The 24491-nt window shown below is 42.0% G+C and overlaps 1 protein-coding gene across 12 annotated transcripts in view; it reads right to left on the reverse strand.

Annotated features, from left to right (window-relative positions):
• The window catches only part of LOC119973430 (tyrosine-protein phosphatase non-receptor type 12-like), a 155290-nt gene that overhangs the window by 76327 nt on the left and 54472 nt on the right, over nt 1-24491 (reverse strand). For 11 of the 12 annotated variants that reach the window (XM_038811545.1, XM_038811539.1, XM_038811534.1 and 8 more), the window contains exons 2-8: nt 20482-20590; nt 19304-19380; nt 16615-16710; nt 13346-13384; nt 9269-9340; nt 3218-3277; nt 125-267 (exon numbers count right to left, since the gene is read on the reverse strand). In XM_038811545.1, the coding sequence (XP_038667473.1) occupies nt 125-267; nt 3218-3277; nt 9269-9340; nt 13346-13384; nt 16615-16710; nt 19304-19380; nt 20482-20590 (596 nt within the window). Of the gene's footprint in view, nt 1-124; nt 268-3217; nt 3278-9268; nt 9341-13345; nt 13385-16614; nt 16711-19303; nt 19381-20481; nt 20639-24491 lie in introns of all 12 variants that reach the window. The other variant, XM_038811536.1, reaches the window with a different exon arrangement.

A 24491-nucleotide genomic window follows, 5' to 3' on the forward strand; every position in this document is an offset into this window, starting at 1 on the left:
TTGCTGATATACATTTTAACATTAAAAGTAGTTCCAATGACAGTTAAAGAAAATAGTGCCGCTTTTATCAACCTTTTATTCCTTTTCAATTTGGGGCGAAAAGCAGAAATATTTTCTTTCATACCTGCAGTGGATACAAATGGGAACATCCTCATGTTCTTGGTATTCTCGCATCAAACTGATCATATCCAAAATAGAATCAAATGAAGATGGAACATCATGATCAGGCCAGTTTATGTAGTGGAACTGATAGATTCTACGAGATTCCTAGGCATGAAAGAGATATACAAATGTTTAATTCGCTGCTACTCATCAAAAGCGAAGTCACAATTACAACTAGCAAGCTGAAGAATAACCATAGAAGGATGAACTTTCAATCAAACACACATTTTTGTCATTCATTAAGTTCACATTGTTCTGTTGTTACCAACATAGCTGAAAACCTGTGCACGGAAGATAAAGGGCCAAATATTACTGCATCAGCACATCGCGTGGTGTGTCTCATTACTTAAGACCTTTTCTCTCACCTGTCAGCTCAAAAAGGTTTTTACCCTGTAGAAGTTGGGAAGCACAAGGTGATTAATGGCACAGTGAAACAACACGGCATCTGAGACCTTGGTGAACAATGTGTTGCAAATTTCATCTTCTTGACCAATGAGATTTAGGAATGGGAAATAAAGAATGATTTTAATTTTTTTAATAATCTTTATTAATGTCACAAGTAGGCTTACATTAACACTGCAATGAAGTTACTGTGAAATGCCCTGTGTCACCACACTCTGCCGCCTGTTCAAGGGAGAATTCAGAATGTCCAATTTGCCTAACAGCACATCTTTCGTGACTTATGGGAGGAAACCGGAGCACCTGGAGGAAACTCACGCAGACACGGGGAGAACGTGCAGACTCCGCACAGACGGTGACTCAAACCGGGAATCAAACCCAGGTCCCTGGCGCTGTGAAGCACCAGTGCTAACCACTGTGCTACCATGAATGATGAAGAATGAAATGAAAATCGCTTATTGTCACGCGTAGGCTTCAATGAAGTTACTGTGAAAAGCCCCTAGTCGCCACATTCGAGCGCCTGTTCGGGGAGGCTGGTATAGGAATTGAACCGTGCTGCTGGCCTGCCTTGGTCTGCTTTAAAAGCCAGCGATTTAGCCCAGTGTGAAAGGAGGCCAAATAGGTACTGAAAATCCAAACACAAACAGGAAAGAAAGCTGGATTGCGAGAATTAAAAAAGTTTTTTAAATAAATAATATGCAAATACAGGAATTTAATGAAATTCACAGGGTGTTTCAGGGCATGTTGTCATTATGGTGAGGAAAACAGCAACGGTCTAAATTGTCCAGCCACTTGCAGTGATTATGATGCATCTCTTCTTTGATACAAGTTGCTGGATGACTTACACATTAACAATAGGGATCGCCATTAAATGCACCGGGCATTTGGCAGCAATAAATGGGTCAAACAATTATGAAAGTGCAATGCATCTAATAATAGCTGGGCCAGGGGCAGCACGGTGGCCCAGTGGTTAGCACTGCTGCCTCACGGCACTGAGGTCCCAGGTTCGTTCCCTACTCTGGGTCACTGTCCATGCAGAGTTTGCACATTCTCCGTGTTTGCATGGGTTTCGCCCCCACAACCCAAAGGTGTGTAGGCTCGATGGATTGGCCACGCTAAATTGCCCCTTAATTGGAAAAAAAATTGGGTACTCTAAATTTATTTTTAAAAAGTAATAGCTGGACCAAATCAATAGTATCAAACTGTCTATTGAATGACCTGGATATAGGTATGTGAAGGAAAAGGCAGGAACCAAAGAACAGGCAAACTGAAAATGGAGAAATCATTAACACAAGTGTGAATGATAAACTTCCCAGCAAAAAAGTGTGAAAGATATATATTTTTTAAAGTTTTTTTAAAATTTAGAGTACCCAATTCATTTTTTCAAATTAAGGGGCAATTTAGCGTGGCCAATTCACCTACTCGGCACATCTTTTGGGTTGTGGGGGCGAAACCCACGCAAACACGGGGAGAATGTGCAAACTCCACACGGACAGTGACCCAGAGCCGGGATCGAACCTGGGACCTCAGCGCCGTGAGGCAACAGGGTGAAAGATATTTTTAATCAAGTGATAATTTGCTTTCCCATCATTCCACCTAAAGTGTATGATGGTAGGTTGGTAAAGTCTAACAAATTACATTTTGTAGACTTTAAGTGCTTAATAATAAGCAACGTCATGGGAGGGGCGGTACACAGAGTTAAAATGCATGCTTTCACCTCTTTGAATTTTCTCAAAAGCAACCAGACATACTGAATGAATGCATTTCATCCTTCAAACCAATTCACCTTCAACACAGATAGAGCGCGTAAATCTGTCTACAGTGTAACATAAATTAGCAATCTGACTGACTGGGTGGATAGTCAGTGGATATAACTGGTGTAGAAAGGCTCCTTTACCGACAGATTATTAGGAACACTAGAAAGCTAACCAGAAACATCTTTATTCCATCTAGTCTGTAAATTTGTTTGGGGCAGCACAGTGGTTAGCACTGCTGCCTCACAATACCAGTTACTCAGATTCAAATCCAACCTCAGGTGACTGTCTGCGTCAAGTTTGCACACTGTCCCAGTGACTCCGGGTGCCTCGGTTTCCTCCCGCAGTCCAAAGTCGTGCAGGTTAAGTGGATTGGCCATGCTAAATTCTCCTTAGTGTCCAACGGTTAGGTGGGGTTATGGAGTTACTGGGATAAGTTGGGGGAATGGGACTAGGTAGGGTCTTTCAGAAGGTTGGCGTAGAATCAATGGGCCAAATGGCCTTCTTCTGCACTGGGGGGTTTTTATGGTTCTATGATTACTACTGCAGTCCCCATTGTCAGTATTCTTTACATAAAGCACAACTTATAAAAACGAGTCATTAAGTGTAACCTGTGTTATAATTCTAAACTCAAGAAATGCAAAGTATGCAACAGCATTCTTTGAACTAAATTGATATATGGTTTACAGTAAAATGCTACTTCAATTCTCCAATGACTCATCTATTTGAAAACTTTGAGTGCTTCAGTCATAGTTCAAACAAGAAACCGGCAGTATGAAATCACTATATTGGATGATATGCAAATGCATTACTTAGCACTGGCCAAACGTAAACGTAGTAAAGATTAATTTATATCAGAAAAGTGAAACTAGATCTATAGTTTACATTGGAACAACACTCACATTCTGGAATTCCACTAATAGAGTCCTTATAAAATAGTCATTTCTTGCTTGTTCTGCCTCCTAGAATAACAAAATAAAAATAAAAATGAAAATCAGTAACTCTGGAATGCTTCATGGGATTCTGGAAGTAGCTGGCAAAATACCATCCAATGAAGGGCATAAACAAAAATGTTGAGTCACAATGTTGCTTTGGGTACAAACATATCTATGTGAATTGTAAATGCAAACGATTGTAAACATTCAGAAGCTCGTATACCTCAGAGCAATCATGGCTAAAATTAGAAAGGCATTAAAATATTCATTATCCTGTAATTCAGAAATTTCAAGCACCATGTACCATAAAAAGATTACAGTTTATTTAAAAAAACATTAAAATACTGTTATGACCAGAATTTCCATAATACATAGACAGCAAGGAAATGCAATACAATCCTGATGGTCAGTCAATAAAGTTATTATTCAAGTGTCTGCTATTTAAAAATTAAATATTTAAAAAGGACTTTCAGCCTGAACTCCAAACCCCTTCTGCAGAATGCCTGCCATCATTGTCGAACGCCTCTCAGAATCGAGAATTTTTTCAGCTCTCACCACTATCCGCAGCTTCAACTCCATGGGCAACAACCTTCAATGATTGTCAACTGCTGGCCATACCACCCCAACTACCTCAAGTTCGGCTGTCACTTATTTTCAATAGCCAAAGGGTGTACAAGGATCATCCTACAGATGTCAAACCACTCCATATTCCTCTTTAGGTTTCCTGTAACCTTGCTTCAAACATATAATTCCTGCACTCTCTTCCAATATCAAATGCGCGGAATAGTGGGTCTCATGTCCAAAATAGGTTAGAGACCGCCCCATTCCTACCTCCTGACCACTTAACTTGGCCTTGTTAGCTCATGTGCACAAATATGAACCTGCCTCGAACAGTCAATGCTGTGTTCTCCACTTGCAAACCTCATCCCTCTAGGCTTTCACTATTTTTCTCATGGAGAGCACTCAAGTTTATATCTATAGTGAATATTTTTCATTTTTTGAACTTTTACTTTATACACACACTACCTGGAGAGAAATCTATGTCTTACTATATTAAATTAATGCGCTCTTTCCTGTTCTTCAAAGAAGAAAAGACCATCAAACAGTGCAACTTCAGAATAAACCAGGTTAGGTTCGCCAAAACTTAAAGTTTAGGCAAATTCGAGGCAGCAAATTTTACTTAACCACAAAACACTTGATTTACAAATCCAAGGGTACATCATAATAAAAGATGCAATATATTGTTAACTTTGTTTGCAATCTTTCCACATTTGGGAAGATTCAAAACTAGGAGTCATACAACAGTCATCAATTAATTCAGCAAGGAATTCCGAAGAATTCTTCACCTAGACAGTGCCATATGGGAGTATTTAAAGTGAACAGCATGGATGCATGCAAGAGGAAGCGAGGTAAGTACACAATGGAGGAGAAAGAATGGAAGGGTCTGTTGGCAGGGCGAGGGGGTGGGGTAGGCCGAGGTGGAGCATGAACCATAGCATAGACCAATTGGACCAGATGGTTTGTTTTCAAGCTGTATATTCAACGTCAGTGCTTCCCAAGCTTTGTCCCCAAATGACCCCATTTTAATTCCTCAGACTTGTGTGATCCTGGGAGAAAGAAAACCCAAATATGTGAGGGTAGGTGGACTGGCCACCTTAAATTGGAAAAAATGAATTGGGTACTCTAAATTTATTTTTAAAAAGCTTCTCTGCCTTACAAGCCCCCAGTTGCGTAGCAACAACGCATTACTATGCTAGCTTATTTATTTACTTTCATGCCGGAGCCCTCTCGAAGCACAATAGAAACACAGTTTGGCCCCACACACACAAACACCTTTGTCCAGCATGAAACTAACTACTGGTTTTACTCTTCCAGGCACAGAATCATTAAATCAGACCCATTTATTTCTAATGTTTATCAATACAAATATAAATCCCTTAATATTACCTTGGTTTTTCTAATATTGGAGATGGTCACAGCTTGACACTGTGCTGCTAAATTACATCTCACATCATTCTGATGTTTCTTCGACAGCCCCTTTCAAACCCACAACCTCTACCACCAAGACAGACAAGGTTCCCATCACAAGCATAGGAACCACCATCTCAAAGTTTCCCTCCAAGCAATACACCATTCTGATTTGGAATTATATCATTTCTTCACTATTGCTGGGTTAAAATCATGAATCTCCCCAACAGCACTGTGGGTGTATTACACCAGAAGCTGCAGTGGTTCACGAAGGTAGCTCACCATCACTTCTCAATGGCGATTAGGGATGGCAACAGAAGTGCTGGCTTAGCCAGTATCACTTATATTGCGTGAAAATAATTTTTTTTTAAAAACAACCCTGTGCATGTTGTTCAGATTTTGTTGCATACAGTCATGGACTGCTTTATTATCTGAAGAATTGCAAATAGAACTGAACACTATGGAATCACAGTAAACAATTCCACTTACAAATTGATGGTGACGAGAAGGTCACTGATGAAGCAGCTGAAGATCATATGGCCCAAGATACTATTTTGATGAACTCTTACATATCCTGAAACTCAGATTATTAGCCTCCAGCCACCACTATCCGCTTTGCTAGATATACCTCCTGCCACAGACTCTCCAATGACTTGAATTTTACAAGGGCTCCTTGTATTAGTCAATTTGTGAAATACTATCTTAATGTCAAGAACAATCACTCTATTTCCATCTCAGGAATTAGGCTCTTCTGTTCCTATTTGGACCAAGGCTGAAATGAGCTCTGAAACGGAGTAGTTCTGGCAGGGCCAAAACTGAGCATTGGTCAGATTGCTGGTAAGTATCACTTGCTAATATTATTTTTCTCTGTTTTTACCATCTTGCTGATGATTGCTCATTGGCTGGGTTGGACATTTTATAGCTATTGTGGATGGAGCATTTCAAGACAATTTTCCACATTGCAGCGGTTTGCTGTGGCTGAGTGATTTGGTAGTCCACTTCAAAAAGACAGTTGAGTTTCAACTCCACAGATAAAGGACTGCAAATATATAAAGGCCTAGGCCAGACAAAGAAAACCAGTTTCTTCCCGTAAAGGGACACTGATAAACTTGAATGTTTTTTTCCCAACAATCTGACAGCTATATGGTCAGTACTGTTGATACCAATTTTTCAGTTAGAGTTTGTTGCTTTAATAAAAGTTAAATATAAGTAGGATTTAAGTAGGATTTATATTCTTGCTCTGTAGCTTGAGAGAACATAACCAACATGCAAAATTTACAAAAAAAAGCTGGAAAAAACAATTTCAGATTCAACAAACTAATCAGAATGAAAAAATAAAATAAGCATGGCATCAGCTCATTGTTTTCCCAATTTAACATTCAACCCTGTTGGATGGGAGCATCGCTGGCAAGGCCAGTATTTATTGCTCACCCCCAAATTGTCCTTAAGGGGGTGGTGTTTTGCCTACCTGGAAACAGTGTGCGCAATTATATTCTTATACGAAACCACAAAAAACAACTCTTAAACAGGATGGCTGACGGATCTTAATATTTCATTCAAAACATTGTACCTTTTCAGTCCTTTGAGAGAAGGAGCTGAAAGAGAATCAAAATTAAGGAAATTTGCTCGGATTCTAGCTAGATGCCATTCAATCTATTGCTGGAAAGTGGGGATGTTAGGTGAGACCAACGCTAGGCTCAGCGCCAATGATCATTCAGCCATCTGACTGACATAATCATGTCATTTGGAGCCATTTGTCAGGGCTAGAAGGCTGGGAACAGACAAAGCCTGTGTGGAATATGAGGAAAGTAGGAAGGAATTTAAGCAAGGAGTCAGGAGGGCTAAAAGGGGTCACGAAAAGTCATTGGCAAATAGAGCCAAGGAAAATCCCACAAATTTTTACACGTACATAAAAAGCAAGAGGGTAGCCAGGGAAAGGGTTGGTCCACTGAAGGACAGGGGAGGGAATCGATGTGTGGAGCCAGAAGAATTCGGCGAGGTACTAAATGAATACTTTGCATCAGTATTTACCAAATAGAAGGAATGGTGGATGTTGAGTCTGGAGAAGGATGTGTAGATAGCCTGGGTCACATTGAGATCCAAAAAGACAAGGTGTTGGGCATCTTGAAAAATATTACGGTGGCTAAGTCCCCAGGGCCTGATGGGATCTACCCCAGAATACTGAAGGAGGCAAGAGAGGAAATTGCTGAGGCCTTGACAGAAATCTCTGGATCCTCACTGTCTTCACGTTATGTCCCGGAGGACTGGAGAAATGCCAATGTTGTTCCTTTGTTTAACAAGGGTAGCAAGGATAATCCAGGGAACTACAGGCCGGTGAGCCTTACGTCAGTGGTAGGGAAATTACTGGAGAGAATTCTTCGAGACAGGATCTACTCCCATTCGCAAGCAAGTGGGTGTATTAGCGCGAGGCAGCACGGTTTTGTGAAGGGGAGGTCGTGTCTCACGAACTTGATTTTCGAGGAGGTCAAAGATGATTGATGCAGGTAGGGCAGTGGATGTTATCCATATGGACTTCACTAAGGCTTTGACAAGGTCCCTCATGGCAGACTGGTACAAAAGGTGAAGTCACACGGGATCAGGGGTGAGCTGGCAAGATGGATACAGAACTGGCTAGGTCATAGAAGGCAGAGAGTAGCAATGGAACGGTGCTTTTCTGATTGGAGGGCTGCGACTAGTGGTGTTCCGCAGGGATCAGTGCTGGGACCTTTGCTGTTCATAGCATATATAAATGATTTAGCAGAAAATGTAACTGATCTGATTAGTAAGTTTGCAGACGACACAAAGGTTGGTGGAATTGCGGATAGCGATGAGGACTGTCAGAGGGTACAGCAGGATTTGGACAGAGAGATGGCAGATGGAGTTTAATCCGGACAAATGTGAGGTAATGCATTTTGGAAGGTCTAATACAGGTAGGGAATATACAGTGAATGGTAGAACCCTCAAGTGTATTGACAGTCAGAGAGATCTTGGTGTACAGATCCACAGGTCACTGAAAAGGGCAACACAGGTGGAGACGGTAGTCAAGAAGGCATACGGCATGCTTGCCTTCGTTGGCCAGGGCATTGAGTATGAAAATTGGCAAGTCATGTTGCAGCTGTATAGAACCTTAGTTGGGCCACATTTGGAGTAGTGTTCAATTCTGGTCACCACACTACCAGAAGGATGTGGAGGTTTTAGAGAGGGTGCAGAAGAGATTTACCAGGATGTTGCCTGGTATGGAGGGCATTAGCTATGAGGAGAGATTGAATAAACTCGGTTTGTTCTCACTGGAACGACGGAGGTTGAGGGGCGACCTGATAGAGGTCTACAAAATTATGAGTGGCAGAGACAGAGTGGATAGTCAGAGACATTTTCCCAGGGTGGAGGGGTCAATTACTGGGGGGCATCGGTTTAAGGTGCGAGTGGCAGGTTTAGAGGAGATGTACGAGGATAGTTTGTTTGTTTTTTTTTGGTTTTTTTATATACACAGAGGGTAGTGGGTGCCTGGAACTCACTGCCGGAGGAGGTGGTGAAAGCAGGGACGATAGCAACGTTTAAGGGGCATATTGACAAACAGATGAATAGGATGGGAAGAGAGAGATACGGACCCTGGAAGTGTAGAGGATTTTAGTTTAGACGGGCAGCATGGTCGGCGCAGGCTTGGAGGGCCGAAGGGCCTGTGATCCTGTGCTGCACTTTTCTTTATTGACGATTTGGGTAGGATGGCAGAAGACTTCCTTCGTCCATCAAACCACACCCCACCAAAATATAATTCAATCATTATGTTATTTTGTTTTGTTTGGGGCACTGGGACATCATACAGGGAAATGCAGGAAAGTCAATTCCAGATCAATACTTGGTTGCATTATTTTCCCTTTAATTTAGACTATCGTTTTAACAGCTTGAACCTGATAAGTAGCCCAAAATAAAAATTAAAGCAATGCAAGTAATTTTGTCAAGAGGCAAAAGATTTATAGCCAGTTATCAAATGAAATACCATCGTTCCAAATGACTCAAAACACATCCGTCACATATAGCCAAAGCACTCACACAAGTAATCCGAAATTCTCCAAGGCGAAGAACAGCTTCCCCAAGTGACGGCCAGTAACGTTCACATTTTTTCTATAAAGAAACATGAATGTTACAATTGAATGTACCTTTATTCGTAGCATTACATACACAAAACAAGAAGTTTTCCTCTCAAAAACCTAACTTACAGTGCAACCTATTTCACACATTGGTTACTGCAGCATTAACTGTAGTTACTTCTTGATCTCTCTTCAATCAAAAGTAGCGGGTATTTAAAGTGAGTGAAAATAAACAGTTACGCAGCTAGCTCAAGAGTTTTAACCAGAGGCAAAAGATGCTTTATTGCACTTATTGTACTTTTGCAATGAGAAAATAGCTCCCAGCAAAGTATCGACTTCCCCGGACTCAAACGTGAGGTGCAGCATTTTACCCCGACAGCTTAAAAATGAAGTTTATTACCTTTTTTATCATTCTTCATGATCACAACAAAAATGTTTATGCAAATAACCTGCTTACAAGCAGGCAAAACTGTATTATAGATTTTGAGAGCTCTTAAAATTTGCTCATAAGATATGCAGACAAGTTTCACAGAAGACACAAAAGTGCTGCAAAGTTAATATTCATGTGCACTTTTCAAAGAAAACCTTTAAAACTGTAAACACGTTAAGAATAAATTAAGGACCTCGACCAGTCGTGCTCCAGAACAGGCAGGGTCCCAGCAATGGCAAGAGAACGGAGAGGGTTCATGGAACAATTGGAGGTTAGAGGTGGGATTGTTGGCAGAGAGGGTGTGTGAGAGAGTGGGGAAATGCATGCAGGACTACTTGCAGGTCAACGATACAGGGGAAGTCTCAGCAGCGGTGCTCTGGGAGGCGGTGGTGAGAGGGGAACTGATCTCAATCCGAGCCCATAGCGACAGAACGGAGAGGGCAGAGATGACACGGACGGATAGGGAATATGCGGACTCCCCGAGGGTAGAGCTACTTAGGGAACGACGGAGACTGCAGGCAGAGCTGGGAGCGCTATCCACTGGGAAGGCCGTAGAGCAACTCAGAAAGGCCAGGGGCGCGGTGTATGAGTATGGGGAGAAAGCCAGCAGAATGCTTGCACAGCAACGTAGGAAGAGGGAAGCGGCCAGGGAGATCGGGACGGTAGCGGATGGCGCAGGGAACCGGGTGGGAGACCCGGCAGGACTGAACAGGGCATTCAAGGACTTTTACAGTAAGCTGTATACCTCGGAACCCCCCACGGGGCCGGAGGGGATGAGGCGCTTCTTAGATGGGCTGACCTTCCCAAAGGTGGGCAGGGGGGTGGTAGAGGGGCTGGGGACCCCGATTAGAGCTGAAAAAGTAATGGGGGGCCTGAAGGCCATGCAGTCGGGTAAAGCCCCGGGGCAGGAATGAAATGAATGAATGAAATGAAAATCGCTTATTGTCACGAGTAGGCTTCAATGAAGTTACTGTGAAAAGCCCCTAGTCGCCACATTCCGGCGCCTGTCCGGGGAGGCTGGTACGGGAATCGAACCGTGCTGCTGGCTTGCTTGGTCTGCTTTAAACGCCAGCAATTTAGCCTGGTGAGCTATCCAGTGGAGTTCTACAAAAAGTTTGCGGGTATACTGGGGTCGGCGCTGGTTAGGGTGTTTAACAAGGCGAGGGACAAGGGGGTGTTACCCCCGATGATGTCACAAGCCACCATCTCGCTGATATTAAAACAGGATGAGGATCCGGAGGTCAGTGGGTCCTATAGGCCAATCTCCCTGATTAATGTAGACGCTTAACTGCTGGCCAAGATCCTGGCGTCCAGAATCGAAGACTGCGTACCGGACGTGATTGTGGAGGACCAAACGGGGTTTGTTAAGGCCAGGCAGCTGGTAGCCAATCTAAGAAGGCTACTCAATGTGATTATGATGCCCCCGGAGGGCAGAGAGGTGGAGGTAGTGGTGGCAATGGATGCCGAAAAGGCTTTTGACCGGGTGGAGTGGGACTATTTATGGGAGGTGCTGGAACGGTTTGGGTTTGGAGAGGGCTTTGTGGACTGGGTTAAACTGCTATATCAGGCCCCGGAGGCTAGTGTAAGGACGAACAGGACGACATCTGAGTATTTTAGACTACACCGCAGGACAAGACAGGGATGCCCCCTCTCTCCACTGCTGTTTGCGTTGGCCATAGAACCGCTGGCAATTGCTCTGAGAGCGGCAAGGGGATGGAAGGGAATGGTCCTGGGGGAGATCGAACACAAGGTCTTGCACTACGCGGACGACCTGCTTTTGTATGTGTCAGATCCAGCGGCAGGGATGGACGGGATTATGGAAATCCTAGGGGAGTTTGGCCGGTTTTCGGGCTACAAGTTGAACATGGCAAAAAGCGAGATGTTTGTGGTGCAGGCGAGGGGTCAGGAGAATAGGCTGAGGGAGCTACCATTTAGGCTGGTTGGGGAAAGTTTTATGTATCTAGGGATACAAGTGGCGTGTGACTGGGGTAAGAAGCATAGGTTGAACTTGTCTAGGCTGGTGGAGCAAATGAGGAGCGAGTTTCGGAGGTGGGATGCACTCCCGCTGTCACTAGCGGGGACAGTACAGACGGTGAAGGTGACGATCCTCCCGAGATTCCTGTTTATTTTTCAGTGTCTCCCTATTTTCATTCCGCAGTCCTTCTTTAAAAGAATCAATAAAATCATCCTGGGATTTGTTTGGGTGGGGAAAGGTAAAGAAGGGGATGTTGGAACGGAACCGTAGCGAGGGGGGGCTGGCGTTGCCGAACCTCAGCAACTACTACTGGACGGCTAACATAGTCATGATAAGGAAATGGATGGTGGGTACAGGGTCGGTTTGGGAGCGGGTGGAGGCTGCTTCGTGCAGGGGCAGCCCTGGTCACAGATCCCCTGCCGTTCCCGCCGGCCAGGTACTCCACCAGCCCTGTAGTGGTGGCGGCTTTGCCGATTTGGGGCCAATGGAGGAAGCATGCAGGGGAAGTGGGAGCGTCGGTCTGGTCCCCAATATGTGACAACCACCGATTTGTCCCGGGGAAGATGGATGGCGGGTTTAGAGTGTGGCGGAGGGCGGGAGTGGGAAGGATGGGCGACTTGTTCCTGGAAAGGAGCTTCGCGAACATGAGGGCGCTGGAGGAGAAGTTCAGGCTGGCGAGGGGGAATTACTTTCGGTACTTGTAGTTGCGGGATTTCGTACGTAGACAGGTCCCGTCCTTTCCACGCCTTCCACCAAGGGGGATCCAGGACAGGGTAATTTCCAGGAGTGAGGTAGGAGAGGAGAGGCTCAGATATTTAAGGAGCTTATGGGAGCGGAGGACACAGGGACCGAGGAACTGAAACTTAAGTGGGAGGAGGAGCTTGGTGGGGAGTTGGAGGGAGGCGTATGGGCAGACGCTCTGAGGAGGGTAAATGGAACCACAACATGTGCCAGGCTCGGTCTGATTCAGTTCAAGGTGGTTCACTGGGCCCACATGATGGTGGCCCGGATGAGCAAATTCTTTGGGCTGGAGGACAAGTGTGCTAGATGTGGGGGAGGATGAGCGAACCATGTCCAAGTGTTCTGGGCGTGTCCAAAACTCAGGGGATACTGGCAGGGATTTGCGGACGTCATATCCCGGGTACTGAAAACAAGGGTGGAGATGAGTCCAGAGGTTGTGATTTTTGGGGTGTCGGAAGACCCGGGAGTACAGGAGGGGATAGAGACCGACGTTGTGGTCTTTGCTTCCCGGATAGCCCGGCAACGAATACTGCTGGCCTGGAGGGACTCAAAGCCCCCAAAGACCGAAATATGGCTGTCGGACATGGCAAGCTTTCTCGGCTTGGAAAAAATCAAGTTTGCCTTACGAGGATCACTATCGGGGTTCGCCCGGAGGTGGCAACCATTCATCAACTTCTTCGCAGGGAACTAATTGTCAGCGGGGTGGGGTGTAGAATAGTGTAGAGTAGGGGGGAAGAATAGGCGGGTCTATTTGCGAGAGTGGTACTGTTATTTGCACTATGTTTTTTGTAATTGGTATCTGCACACTAATGCATATTGTTACTGTTTACAATGCCAAAAATACCTTAATAAAATTGTCTGTTAAAAAAATAATAAAATAAGGAAAAACTTACCCTCCCCATTTCAAACTCACGGCAAGCCATGACAATTATCTGAAAATTGAAAACAATTAAGGTCAGTCGACCAGCTCAACAAGTGTAATAGGTTTATAATTTCAGCGTTGTTCTTTTAAATTTTGAGTACCCAATTCATTTTTTCCAATTAAGGGTTGTTTTTTTTTGTTTGTTTTTTTTTTAAAAAGAGTGGCCAATCCACCTACCCTGCACATCTTTGGGTTGTGGGGACGAAACCCACGGGGAGAATGTGCAAACTCCACACGGGCAGTGACCCAGAGCCAGGAGCGAACCTGGGATCTCGGCGCCGTGAAGCAGCAGTGCTGCCAGTTAGAATTTGTTTGTAGCTATACGACAGGCTCAAGTACACTGGCGAAAGTATGTGTTAAGATCTCCTAAAGATAGTTTTTTTTACTGTAAAAGAGATAAGGGATGGGACTAAGCAAATAGCTTTAGTTGAAGAGCTAACACAGTGCAATGGTCCAACTGTCATACAGTACTGCATTGCTACGTTTGTATTTTGTACCACTTATTTGACTCTAAACAACAGAACTCCAAATATACACATTTAGGTAAACGTGCCAGAAGCTAGATAATATGGGTATTCTTTTTCTTGGCGATCACTCGCTAATGAGTATGATTGTCCACCTAAGAAACATTGTGTCATTGGTCATGGGTTCTTGCATGGCTGACGAGTTGGACAGAGCTACATCTTCGACCGTTTAGCAGATGTTTCCGGGAGGTGGGACCGGTCCTTGGACTCGAGACCGCTGGTAATCGTCTCAGGATCCTTTCTCGGACTGCTCTTGCCGTCCAGGTGTCCTCGAAGAATTGCATACCTTCAATCAGGAGGTTCTCTCAGGTAGGTCTCTTATGAGCAAGGGTCTCCCAGGCATTGGCGTCTATGTTACATTTCTTGAGGTAAGCCTTCAGGGTGTGTTGGAAGCACTTCCATTCTCATCTTGTCCGGAAGCCTTCCTTTAGCTCGGCAAAGATGTTTTGCAGGCGGGACTCTGACATCCTAAGCACATGGTCAGCCCAGCGGAGTTGGTTTCAGGTGATCATGGCTCGTTGCTGGTGATCATGGGCCCTTCAAGGACACTGATATCAGTATGCCTGTCCTTCCAGCCGATGTGGATAATCTGTCTCAAAGTGTTGATGGTACCTCTCACAGCCTTACGGTGGTGTCTGTAGGTGGACCAGGTTTCTGGGCTATATAGAATAGTTGGGAGGATGAGGATCTAGGTGTCCGCATGAATTCCGCAGTCGTCAAAGACTCCCGTTCTTAGGCATCTAAAGGAGTCGCTCGCGGAATGGCTCGCAGATGATGGATCTCTGCATCAATGTCAGCCTTAGATGAGAGGGGCTCCCCAGGTATGCGGAAATGTTCCACGTTTGGTAGGGCTTCTCCATTGATCTTGATTTTTGGAGGGGGGGGGCCTTCCGAACAGGTATTGAGCATGGTTGGAGATTTTCTTCTGAGAGGGTGGAAATGACGATGTCACCTGCACACAAAAGTTCCAATGTCATGTTCCTCTTGAATTTCAACCAGTTGAGGTTGAAAGATTTTTCACCCACCCTGTATTGATGTCCACTCCACTGGGAAGCTTGCTCTTGACAAGAAGGATGGTGCTGATGACACTGGAGAAAACAGTGCCGGCGACGACACATCGTTGCTTAGTTCCAGTATTGACCTCAAAGGCTTCTGTCCTATTTTAATCAGTGAGGACTGTCACCGACATCTTGTTGTATAAGAGTCGGAGGATGTTGATTGTTGATAAATTTCTCTGGACAACTGGCCTTTGACAGGGTCTTCCATAGGGTCAGATCGATGAAGGCCATGTAGAGTGGTAGATATTGCTCCTGTCATTTCTCAAAGTTGCCAAGCAGTAATCATGTCCGCTGTTCCACAGTTTGATCAGAAACCACACTGGCTTTCCGGAAAGTTTGCTTCACAGACTGGGAGGAGGCAATCAGCAAGGATTAGAACAATGATCGTCCTGCGATGGAGAGCAGGGCAATTCCTCGGTAGTTCACTCGGTCTGCTTTATCTCGTTTCTTGAAGATGGTGGCGATGACAGCATCCCAGAGGTCGGCAGGAATTTCTTCTCTGTCCCAGAATTTCAGCAGTAGCTGACAGAGATATCAGGAGATCTCTTCTCTTCCAAGTATGAAATTCTCCGCTGGGATCCTGTCCACTCCTGCAACTTTTCCATTCTTCATGTGTTTAGTGGCTGCTTCGACTTCATCGACGCTTGGTGGAGGCCCAAGATCATCTTTGATGAGCAGTTGAGGGATTATCTCAAACACGTCCTCATCTGTGGTTATATCATGGTTTAGGAGTTCTTTGAAGTGTTTCCTTCATCGAAGGCCAATGTTTTCTCTGTCTCAAGAGGGTTCACACGTTATTCCTCACCAGTCTGAGGCCTAGGCTATTGGGTCTATATATTGCCCTGACAGCACTGAAGCACCGGGTGTCGTGCTCGTCAGCGAGGAGTTGCAGTTCCTTAATTTTCTCAGCCCACCACTGGTTCTCGATTTCCCTAGTCCTTCTTTGTATGTCAGCCTTATCTGATTGATGAGCTCTACTCTTTGCCTTGCTGGTTCTGTCATGTTGCTAGGCGCAGAGAGCTTTCCTCTTCTCGTCAATGAGGCCCTGACGTTGTGGTTGTTCTCTTCAAACCAGTCTTGGTGTTTCCTGGTCTTGTAGCCAATGGTTTTGTCATGGCTTGAGATGGTGGCTGTCTTGAGCACATTCAAATTCTCCTCAACTCCATTAGAATAGACACTCTGGATAATATTATGGGTTTAATGATATTTATTATGTGTTGTTAATTAATTCCCAAAAGATAAAGCACTCTATTCTGCCAACATATGTGATTCAACAATGATGGTGCATTTATTCCATTCAAAAGAACACTACATATTCAAATATTAAAAAGTCTCAGTAAATTAAGAGCATTCATCAAGAATTTCATTACTACCTGGTGTCTGCACTTTTATGTCAAATTGAATTTATCACAAGTACTAAAATAGTAACTGTTCAACACAAGACAAATTGGGTAATAGCTTCTTTCTTACTTAAAGTCACGTAATATTGAGGACAAAAGTAATGAATTATATATAATAAAAGCAAAAATAACATGGTGTATTTTTGATTTTCAGGTCAATTTTATTCAGACTGAGTAGATGCGCCTTTTCAATTAATTTTTAAAATTACCAATTAAATTAAGTTCGGAGTTCTGCCAGTCAAAACAATAAATACTTACTACAACTTTATATTCCCAGATCATTCTCCAGAAGTCCAAAACAGAATTTGCTAGTGGGCCCTGGGTAGCAATGTAGGTTTTTGGCCCATACACTCCCTGGAAAATGACAAGAATGTACATTTCATCAAATTTAATTTAAAATGCGATACAAAACACTTTACTTTATAAACTAATAAGATAAACATTCCAAGTATACGCATGCATAACATGTAAACCAATGAACAAGGTAATTGCTATTACACGGGGTTACCAAGTATACAGAAGCCCAAATGAAAATCGAAAGAATAGATTCTATTTATCATATCTCAGTACTTCAAATACATTTTGAATTATTCAAAGTATTTTGACAGAATATCAAAAATTGGTTTGGAAGCTAATCTCAAACATCTTTTAACTATTTATTGCATCCCATCTCATCATCTTCTGATCTCCCGTCCCTCCAGGAAAATAATCATTTATATGATATTGACAGCAATAAGGTATTATTGCAGATCAACAATAACAGAGGCCTAATATTATGTAAGTGACTTTGGTTGGTTCCAGGTGAGTAATGATGGTCAACTATCACATGTGGGGCAGAGTTTTATATAGGTTTCCATAGTTCTCCAAAGATGGCGAACTTTATGGCAGCACCATATTCATTCACCTCTATTAACATTGATTTGGTTTGTTTTATTTTGCTACTTCAGTGCTAACTTTCAAGTAGCACCTTTCTCTTCTCCCTCTGGACTTTTAGGCCAAGTTCAACTTGCTTAAAAAGCAGAAACCAGTAGGTGGCAGAGAGTAAATTTGAAATCAGCTGGTGAAATCCCTGAAGGTGGAAATTTGCCACTTCAATAATCACAGTGCAGAACAAAGCAAATTGCAGGATCTAATAATACTAATAATAATGTTTATTAGTGTCACAGGTAGGCTTACATTAACACTGCAATGAAGTTACTGGGGAAAATCCCCTAGTTGCCACACTACGTCGCCTGTTCGGGTACACAGAGGGAGAAGTAGGAATGTTCAATTCACCTAAAAAGTCTTTCGGGATTTGTCGGAGGAAACCCACGCAGACACAGGGAGAACGTGCAGACTCCGCACAGGCAGTTACCCAAGACAGGAATTGAACACAGGTTCCTGGCGCTGTGAAGCAACAGTGCTAATCACTGTGCTACCGTGCTGCCCAAGGGCTATGTAGTTCATCTGATTGGTCTAAACAGCTAATAGCTGCATCCATCCCAGCTAAGACATAGGAAATGCTTCTCTTACCCCCAACTGTCTTTTATTAGTTAGCCAATCCTCTATCCATGCTAATGTATTGCCCCAACACCATGGGCTCTTTCTTATTATGCAGCACCTTATGGAACACTTTTTGGGAATCCAAGTATATCACATTTACTGGTCCCCCTTTATCTTTGCTCCTTGTTACCACTTCAAAGAACTCTAATAAATTTGTCAAGCATGATTTTCCCCTTCATGAAGCAATGCTGACTCTGCTTGATTGTATTATATATTTCTAACTGATTTGCTATTACATCCTTTATAATGGATTTTAACATTTTTCTAATGATAGATGTTACGCTAACTGTCCTGTGGTTACCTGTTTTGTTGTCTCACTCCCTTTGGGTGTTATATTGGCAGTTTTCCAATCCTCTAGGGCTTTCCAGAATTTAAGGACTCTAAGAAGATTACTATGAGTGCATCCATTATTTCTGTGGCTACTTCCTTTAACATCCCAGGATGCCACACATCAGGTCCAGGGGATTTATTGGCCTTTAGCCCCATTAGTTTCCCTAGTATTTTTTGACAAGTGATAGTTACTGTATTTATTTCCTCCCCCCCCCCCCCCCCCCCCCAATTTGCCCTTTGATTGTTTAATATTTCTGGAATGCTATTAGTGCCTTTGTATTTTATAAAGTCAACAATATGTATGGAAAACAATAAAAGAAAACCAGCATGCATTGAGGAGAGGGATAAAGAAAATGGAAAGAAATAATGGGAGTCATCGCAGCTCTGTTTTTAAATCCAGGACATATGCACAATACGAAAATGCAGCAATATTACTGATGCTGAAGGTCTGAAATTAGAACAGAAAACACTGGAAGTACTCAGGCAACATCTGTGGGGGGAGAAAAAACAGAGTTAATGATCTTTCATTGCTGTGTTCTGAACATTACTGTTTCTTTCTCCACAGATGCTGCCCAACCTGCTGCGCATTTCCAGCTTGTCTGTTTTAATTACAAACACAACCTACAGTTTTCACAACTGAACAAGGGAAATTGGGGTAATTCCGTTTCCACATTAATATCAAGTTTCCACACTATTTTTTCAATATTTAACGAGAATTGCAGATAATTGTAGATAATCATGCTCTACCCAACTGAGTGCTTGATGCCAATATTTGGGGAACAAAATATTAATTCCATTTCACAGTACTATTGTTTCTTGTCTCCCGGAAGCACAAAATCCCAATCAAGTTACCAATTAATTTCATCATCAATTTTTAATCATGGCGAAACAAAGTTTTGTCGGAATGACTGTTTGCTTTTAGCAATAACCACAGGAAACAAAAAACATTTTAAACATGTACCACACATGGTAACAACTGCATGACATGCTTTCATTGAAACAGTATCATTCTGTCATGCAATAGTGAAATGTTTTCCACTAAATAAAATGCTGTGAGAAGGAAGGCATACATTACCTTAATAAAATTTGCGTTGATATAATCAGAATCTTGTTCTGAAATTTTTAATGCAAGTTTCACCCTGCTATGGTCAACTGTAGCAAAGAAGGCAGAAAAAATAAAAAGCTTTACAAACATTAAAGTAGTTATACAGATTGAGCATCTCTTATCAGAAATGCTTGGGGCTGAGTGCGTTTCAGATTTCGGAATATAATGTGCATCTGCGGCACGTTGGAAATTGCACGTGTGGCGCATTGGGAACTGCTCATGTGCGACGCACTGAGACCTACGCATCGCCGAGAACCTTCCAAGAGTCTTGCTGGATTTCCCACTCATGACGCCACGTCAACACTCAAAAAAATGTGGGGATTTCGGAATGTTTCCGTTTTCAGAATTTTGGATAAGGGATGCTCAAACTGTACACAGCATACCATTCAAATACTGCATACTATTGAACCATTACTAAATACAATCTGGTCTAATGATGAGAAAATAAGTAGCAAACAATTTGAGATGTCAGAGTTGATGCAGGACTAAGTTAGACTGAAAGAAAAACAATGCCTGAATTATAACATGAAGGGCTCGCAAAATATTATTTAGAAACTACCACTACAGGCAGATACTATGTGATATTTCAAATCAATGAACAGAAATTTCATTGCACTTGAGTCAATACTGTAAATTTTTCATCAATAACCTGTGTTCGCTGACCAATGTTGGCTCCCAGTTAAGAAACGCCTCAATTTTAAAATTCTCATCCTCGTTTTCAAATCCCTCAACCTTGACATACCTCCAATCTCTCCCAGCCAAACAATCTTTCAAGATATCTGTACTTTTCCAATTCTGGCATCTTGAGAATTCACATTTGTAATTGTTTCATCATTGGTAGCAATGCTTTCAGCTGTCAAAGCCCTACAGCTCTGGAATTCCCCCTACCTAAGCCTCACCACCTCTCTATCCTCTTTCATCCTTTAAGACACTCCACCTGTTCCACTGGCTCATTATTTGGCTGAAGTGTGTCAAATTGGCTTTGTAATGTTCCTATGAAGAGCCTTGGACATTTTATTACATTAAAAGCACCAGAAAAATATAAGTAGTTTTTACTAAAATCAATGGCCCTCAAGATCTCCTGAGCATTCAAAACATACAAGTACATTAGTTACTGTTGAATTTTAAATAAAAATTTGAAAACTTACATGGCAAGATATCTTTGTATCTGTTTTTTTTTACATTTTCTTCCTTTTCTCCAATGTTTGTTGGGTAGATTTTTTCAGTTCTATATTTAGTTGAGAGTCTTCGGAGTCGCTGTTCAAATACACAAAATATGTGTTCATGGCTCAACATTTACTCAGCCTAATAAATTTTGACAGAAAAGCCAAAGTAAAATTCTCAACAATAAAACATGATATTTCTAGAATATGTGATAGTTTTGTGGTTAGCACAATTGAAAATGTCGTTTTTATTTTAGGCACATTGTTGCAAGTAAACTTTGTTTGCAAGTACTGTAGCTTTTCTGGATACGTTTTGGCAACACATCATCACCATGATGTAATTCTTTTGTGACTCATTTCCGATGCTTAATATCTTGAGTAAAATATAAATGGTACTAGAACTGTTCAAGAGAATTCAGTGATTACTGAAGTGGTAGGCTCTGAAAGAAATGAGTCTGGTTTTGTAATGTAGCTTCCCTGCTTCCATTTCAGGAAATTAAGGGCTAGGTGCAATAGTGAGTAGGGAATTTTAAAAATGAGACAAATGGACATCTCAGAACAGGCGGAGTGTTAAACACCAGACAGATGACAGTACAGTATATGCATTTACAAAACCAAGAAAAGCCTAGGGAGCTGAACCCATTCTTTTAAAGATCACTGTTCTTGCATACTATGACTTCTTGCCCTTTACTCACTTTCCTAAACAAGTTCTTACATTTCCTCTACGAGGATGTATATCAATACATTCACCACACTTCGGAACTCCTAGTCTTTAATATATTTTCTAAGTGTTTACATTTTAATATTTTTTTTAAACAAAAACAAGGAACAAGTGTTAACGGTCAATAAATGCAAGTTTGTTCTTAACACAAGTCTACGGTCATCCAAAAATAGGGGCAGTGCCTCATACCATCTGTCTGCAAACAAAAAGTCTTCTGAAATTTTTTTAGCATTTAGGGTCTTATTATGAACCACAGTTCAAGCTCTTGGCTAGGTCTAACACAGAGAAACTGTGCTGAAAAAGTGAAATATATTTCAAGGTGCACCAGGTTAAAAAGAAGATCTTCAAGATGAGAAGAGAAGTTGTCCTGTTTGTAGTGGTTGCATTTTACCCAAACAAATGAGAAGGAGAAACCTTAATTGGTAACTTAATGCTGTTCCTCATTCTTGCGTTCTTCATACATCTACATTCATAATTAAATATAGCAGCCAACTTTTGTGGGAAACACTAACTTATTGCTAATGGCAGTTTCAGGCACAGCAGTATCAGAAGCACTCAATATATTAAACCGTCAGAGCAAAATAACTTATTGAAAAAGCAATACATCTCAAAATGCAAATCAAACTGCAATGTCAAGGACAGCAACAATGAAGTGCTTGGTTTAGTTTCTGCCCTGCATTCACAGTTCCAAAGCCACCACAATAGTAATCATTCAGCCCTAGATTTTGCAGCACTTGGGGATGGAAACTGTTCAAGATAAATTTGATCCATTGCCCCAAAAAGCTGAAAAGTTTATTGCCGAGTACATAATTAACTAGACAGCACTATACCTTTGTAGGTAAAATCTACAAGAAACTACTTTTTGTTTTTAAAAAACTGCTAGCTCTTCAGAGGCTATCCCAGGCATAATATATTTGCATAGGTCAGATATTTGAGTCCAATCTTTTAGACCAATAGTCAGGGAGCTGAGTTTTATATGGGTAACATTGAGGGTTAACATGCTTATTTGACTTGTGCCCATGAAGTGTTCATATTGATTACCCTTCATAATCTGATCACTTTAATAATTTGAATAAATAAAAATTAATCAAACACATATTTTAAGCATTTGCATCACAAGATTAGTTTTCACCAATATTTACATATTGGCAATGAAATTGAATCATTAGAATCAACGATTATATTTTGCTTCTGAAATTTGAGTTTTAACTCTTGAAAAACCAGGATTGACTTTATGAGGTATGTGAAAAATTAAATTTACTTTTAAGGCCAAAAATTATGGGGTCAGCTTTTACATGATATTGACTTATACATGAGTGTATATGGTAAGTGGAACCAGAGGAAACACACCCAATTCTTCAATTGTTTTGGTCAACCACAGCGCTGGATCATAAACATATTGAGAGCATGCACCTACATTTCAACCCTGGTCAGAATTGTAGCTCGGAGCAGGATTTTCAGGCACCTGTCAATCTGGAGGCTAACTTATATATGCATCGAAGGAGTCAGGCCAACCATGTGCAGATGTTCTGGTCATGTTCTAAGCTCATGGGGTTCTGGGTCTCCTTCTTTAGCACCATGTCGGCAATTCTGAAAATTGAACTGGAGCCATGTCCCTTAGTGGCTATTTGAGGTGTCAGCCTTGCTGCAGCTGCAGACGGGTGCGGGGACCAATGTCCTGACCTTCGACTCATTGATTGCTCGGAAGGGAGCGCTGATGGGTTGGAGGTCAGCTTCTCCAGCCGCTGCTTCAGTGTGGCTCGGAGATTTGGTGGAGTTCCTATACCATGGAAAAGTCAAGTACACTCAGGGGAGCAATTGAGGGGTTCCACTGAGGATGACAGCCAGTTATTCTGTATTTCAAAGAGCTGGTCACCGTTATTTGCTGAAGGGGGTGGGGAGGGGAGATGTGTTGTTTTGGTGTTATGTATAAAATGGAAAAGGCTTGAATAAAAATACTTATATTTTAAAATCTTATACAGGCACAAATGGCATTCTATTGTTCAATCACAATGTAGAAGTTGCAAGTCCAGCATCTAGTTTTGATCACGCAGCAATGAAAACTGGCCACTCAGCCAAAGAGATGACAACAGTCATCTGGTCTTCAGAAATTATGTAGCACCAGTTGGCACAAAGTGAATGGTCCAGTGCACCAGACTAAACCAAGTCGAAATCCGGATTGGATTGACTCATAGTTATTTCGGGAAACTCATGTCCATGGCTTGATGCTGTAAAGGCATGCATGAATCGTGCCAGAAAATGTAAGCAATAACTGAAGGGATGCAATGTGCATCAATATGAACATAGCAAAAACTTTAAGGGAAAACCTTACACATGGACTATACTAGTGTGGTGAATACTCGGCAAATGAAACAGTAAAAACCTTTGGCCAGGATGCATTCATTCTATTTTAAGAAATTACAGATTAAAATACAAAATGCAGTGATCCATCTACGAACATCCCATACAAAGTAACCAATTAAAACTCCAATTTCTCTAAATAACACAAAATGAAATACATATTTCTACAACAAAAATAAAATAGTTACCCAAATAAGAGATCAAGTTAAGCAGTTTTAGAAATCATGTTCACTTTGTGACTAAGCTATAAAATTATATATTTAGAACACATTTAAACTTTTATCAACACGAAGGCCAAGAAACAAAGCAGACAGAACTTGGAAGAATAATTGTGCAACCACAATATTACACAGAACCCAAAACACACAAAGGTGACTAAAGTAACAGATTTAATCAAAAGCAGTCAATGAATGCCAGTCTAGGCATACCTGAATCCAGAAGAGGGACAACTAATCAGCTTGAAGTAGCACCATGGTCAACAACAAAAAAAACTGAAATAGACGCATGCTTAAATAATATATGCCTTTGGGGAAAGGGAGGGCATTACCACTTGACTTGCAACACATTCTGCTCAGAGTATCAACAGAAACTCAAAATCTCCCACAAATCATTGCAATGAAGTAGTAATGAAGTTGAGATTAGTGCATTCTCCCATCAGTAAAAAGAGGGGTATTTCCAGAAAACAAACTATTCTTCAACTTACTGATCTAATGCTTTTGATCTTTTTTTCATTGGCTTCAACTGACTGCTTTGTTACATTCTCCTTTTTAGATAAAAGCCTTATCACCAGCAGTCAAATCAAGCCTCACAATGGATATTTTGTTCACGTGAACACTCTCCCCATTGTGATTTCAGGAGGAAATTGATTAGTTCATATCTGGACAGATCATGGCTGTTGTTTTGGTGCCTAAGT

Source organism: Scyliorhinus canicula, chromosome 11, assembly GCF_902713615.1.
Source record: "Scyliorhinus canicula chromosome 11, sScyCan1.1, whole genome shotgun sequence".
Lineage (NCBI taxonomy): Eukaryota > Metazoa > Chordata > Chondrichthyes > Carcharhiniformes > Scyliorhinidae > Scyliorhinus > Scyliorhinus canicula.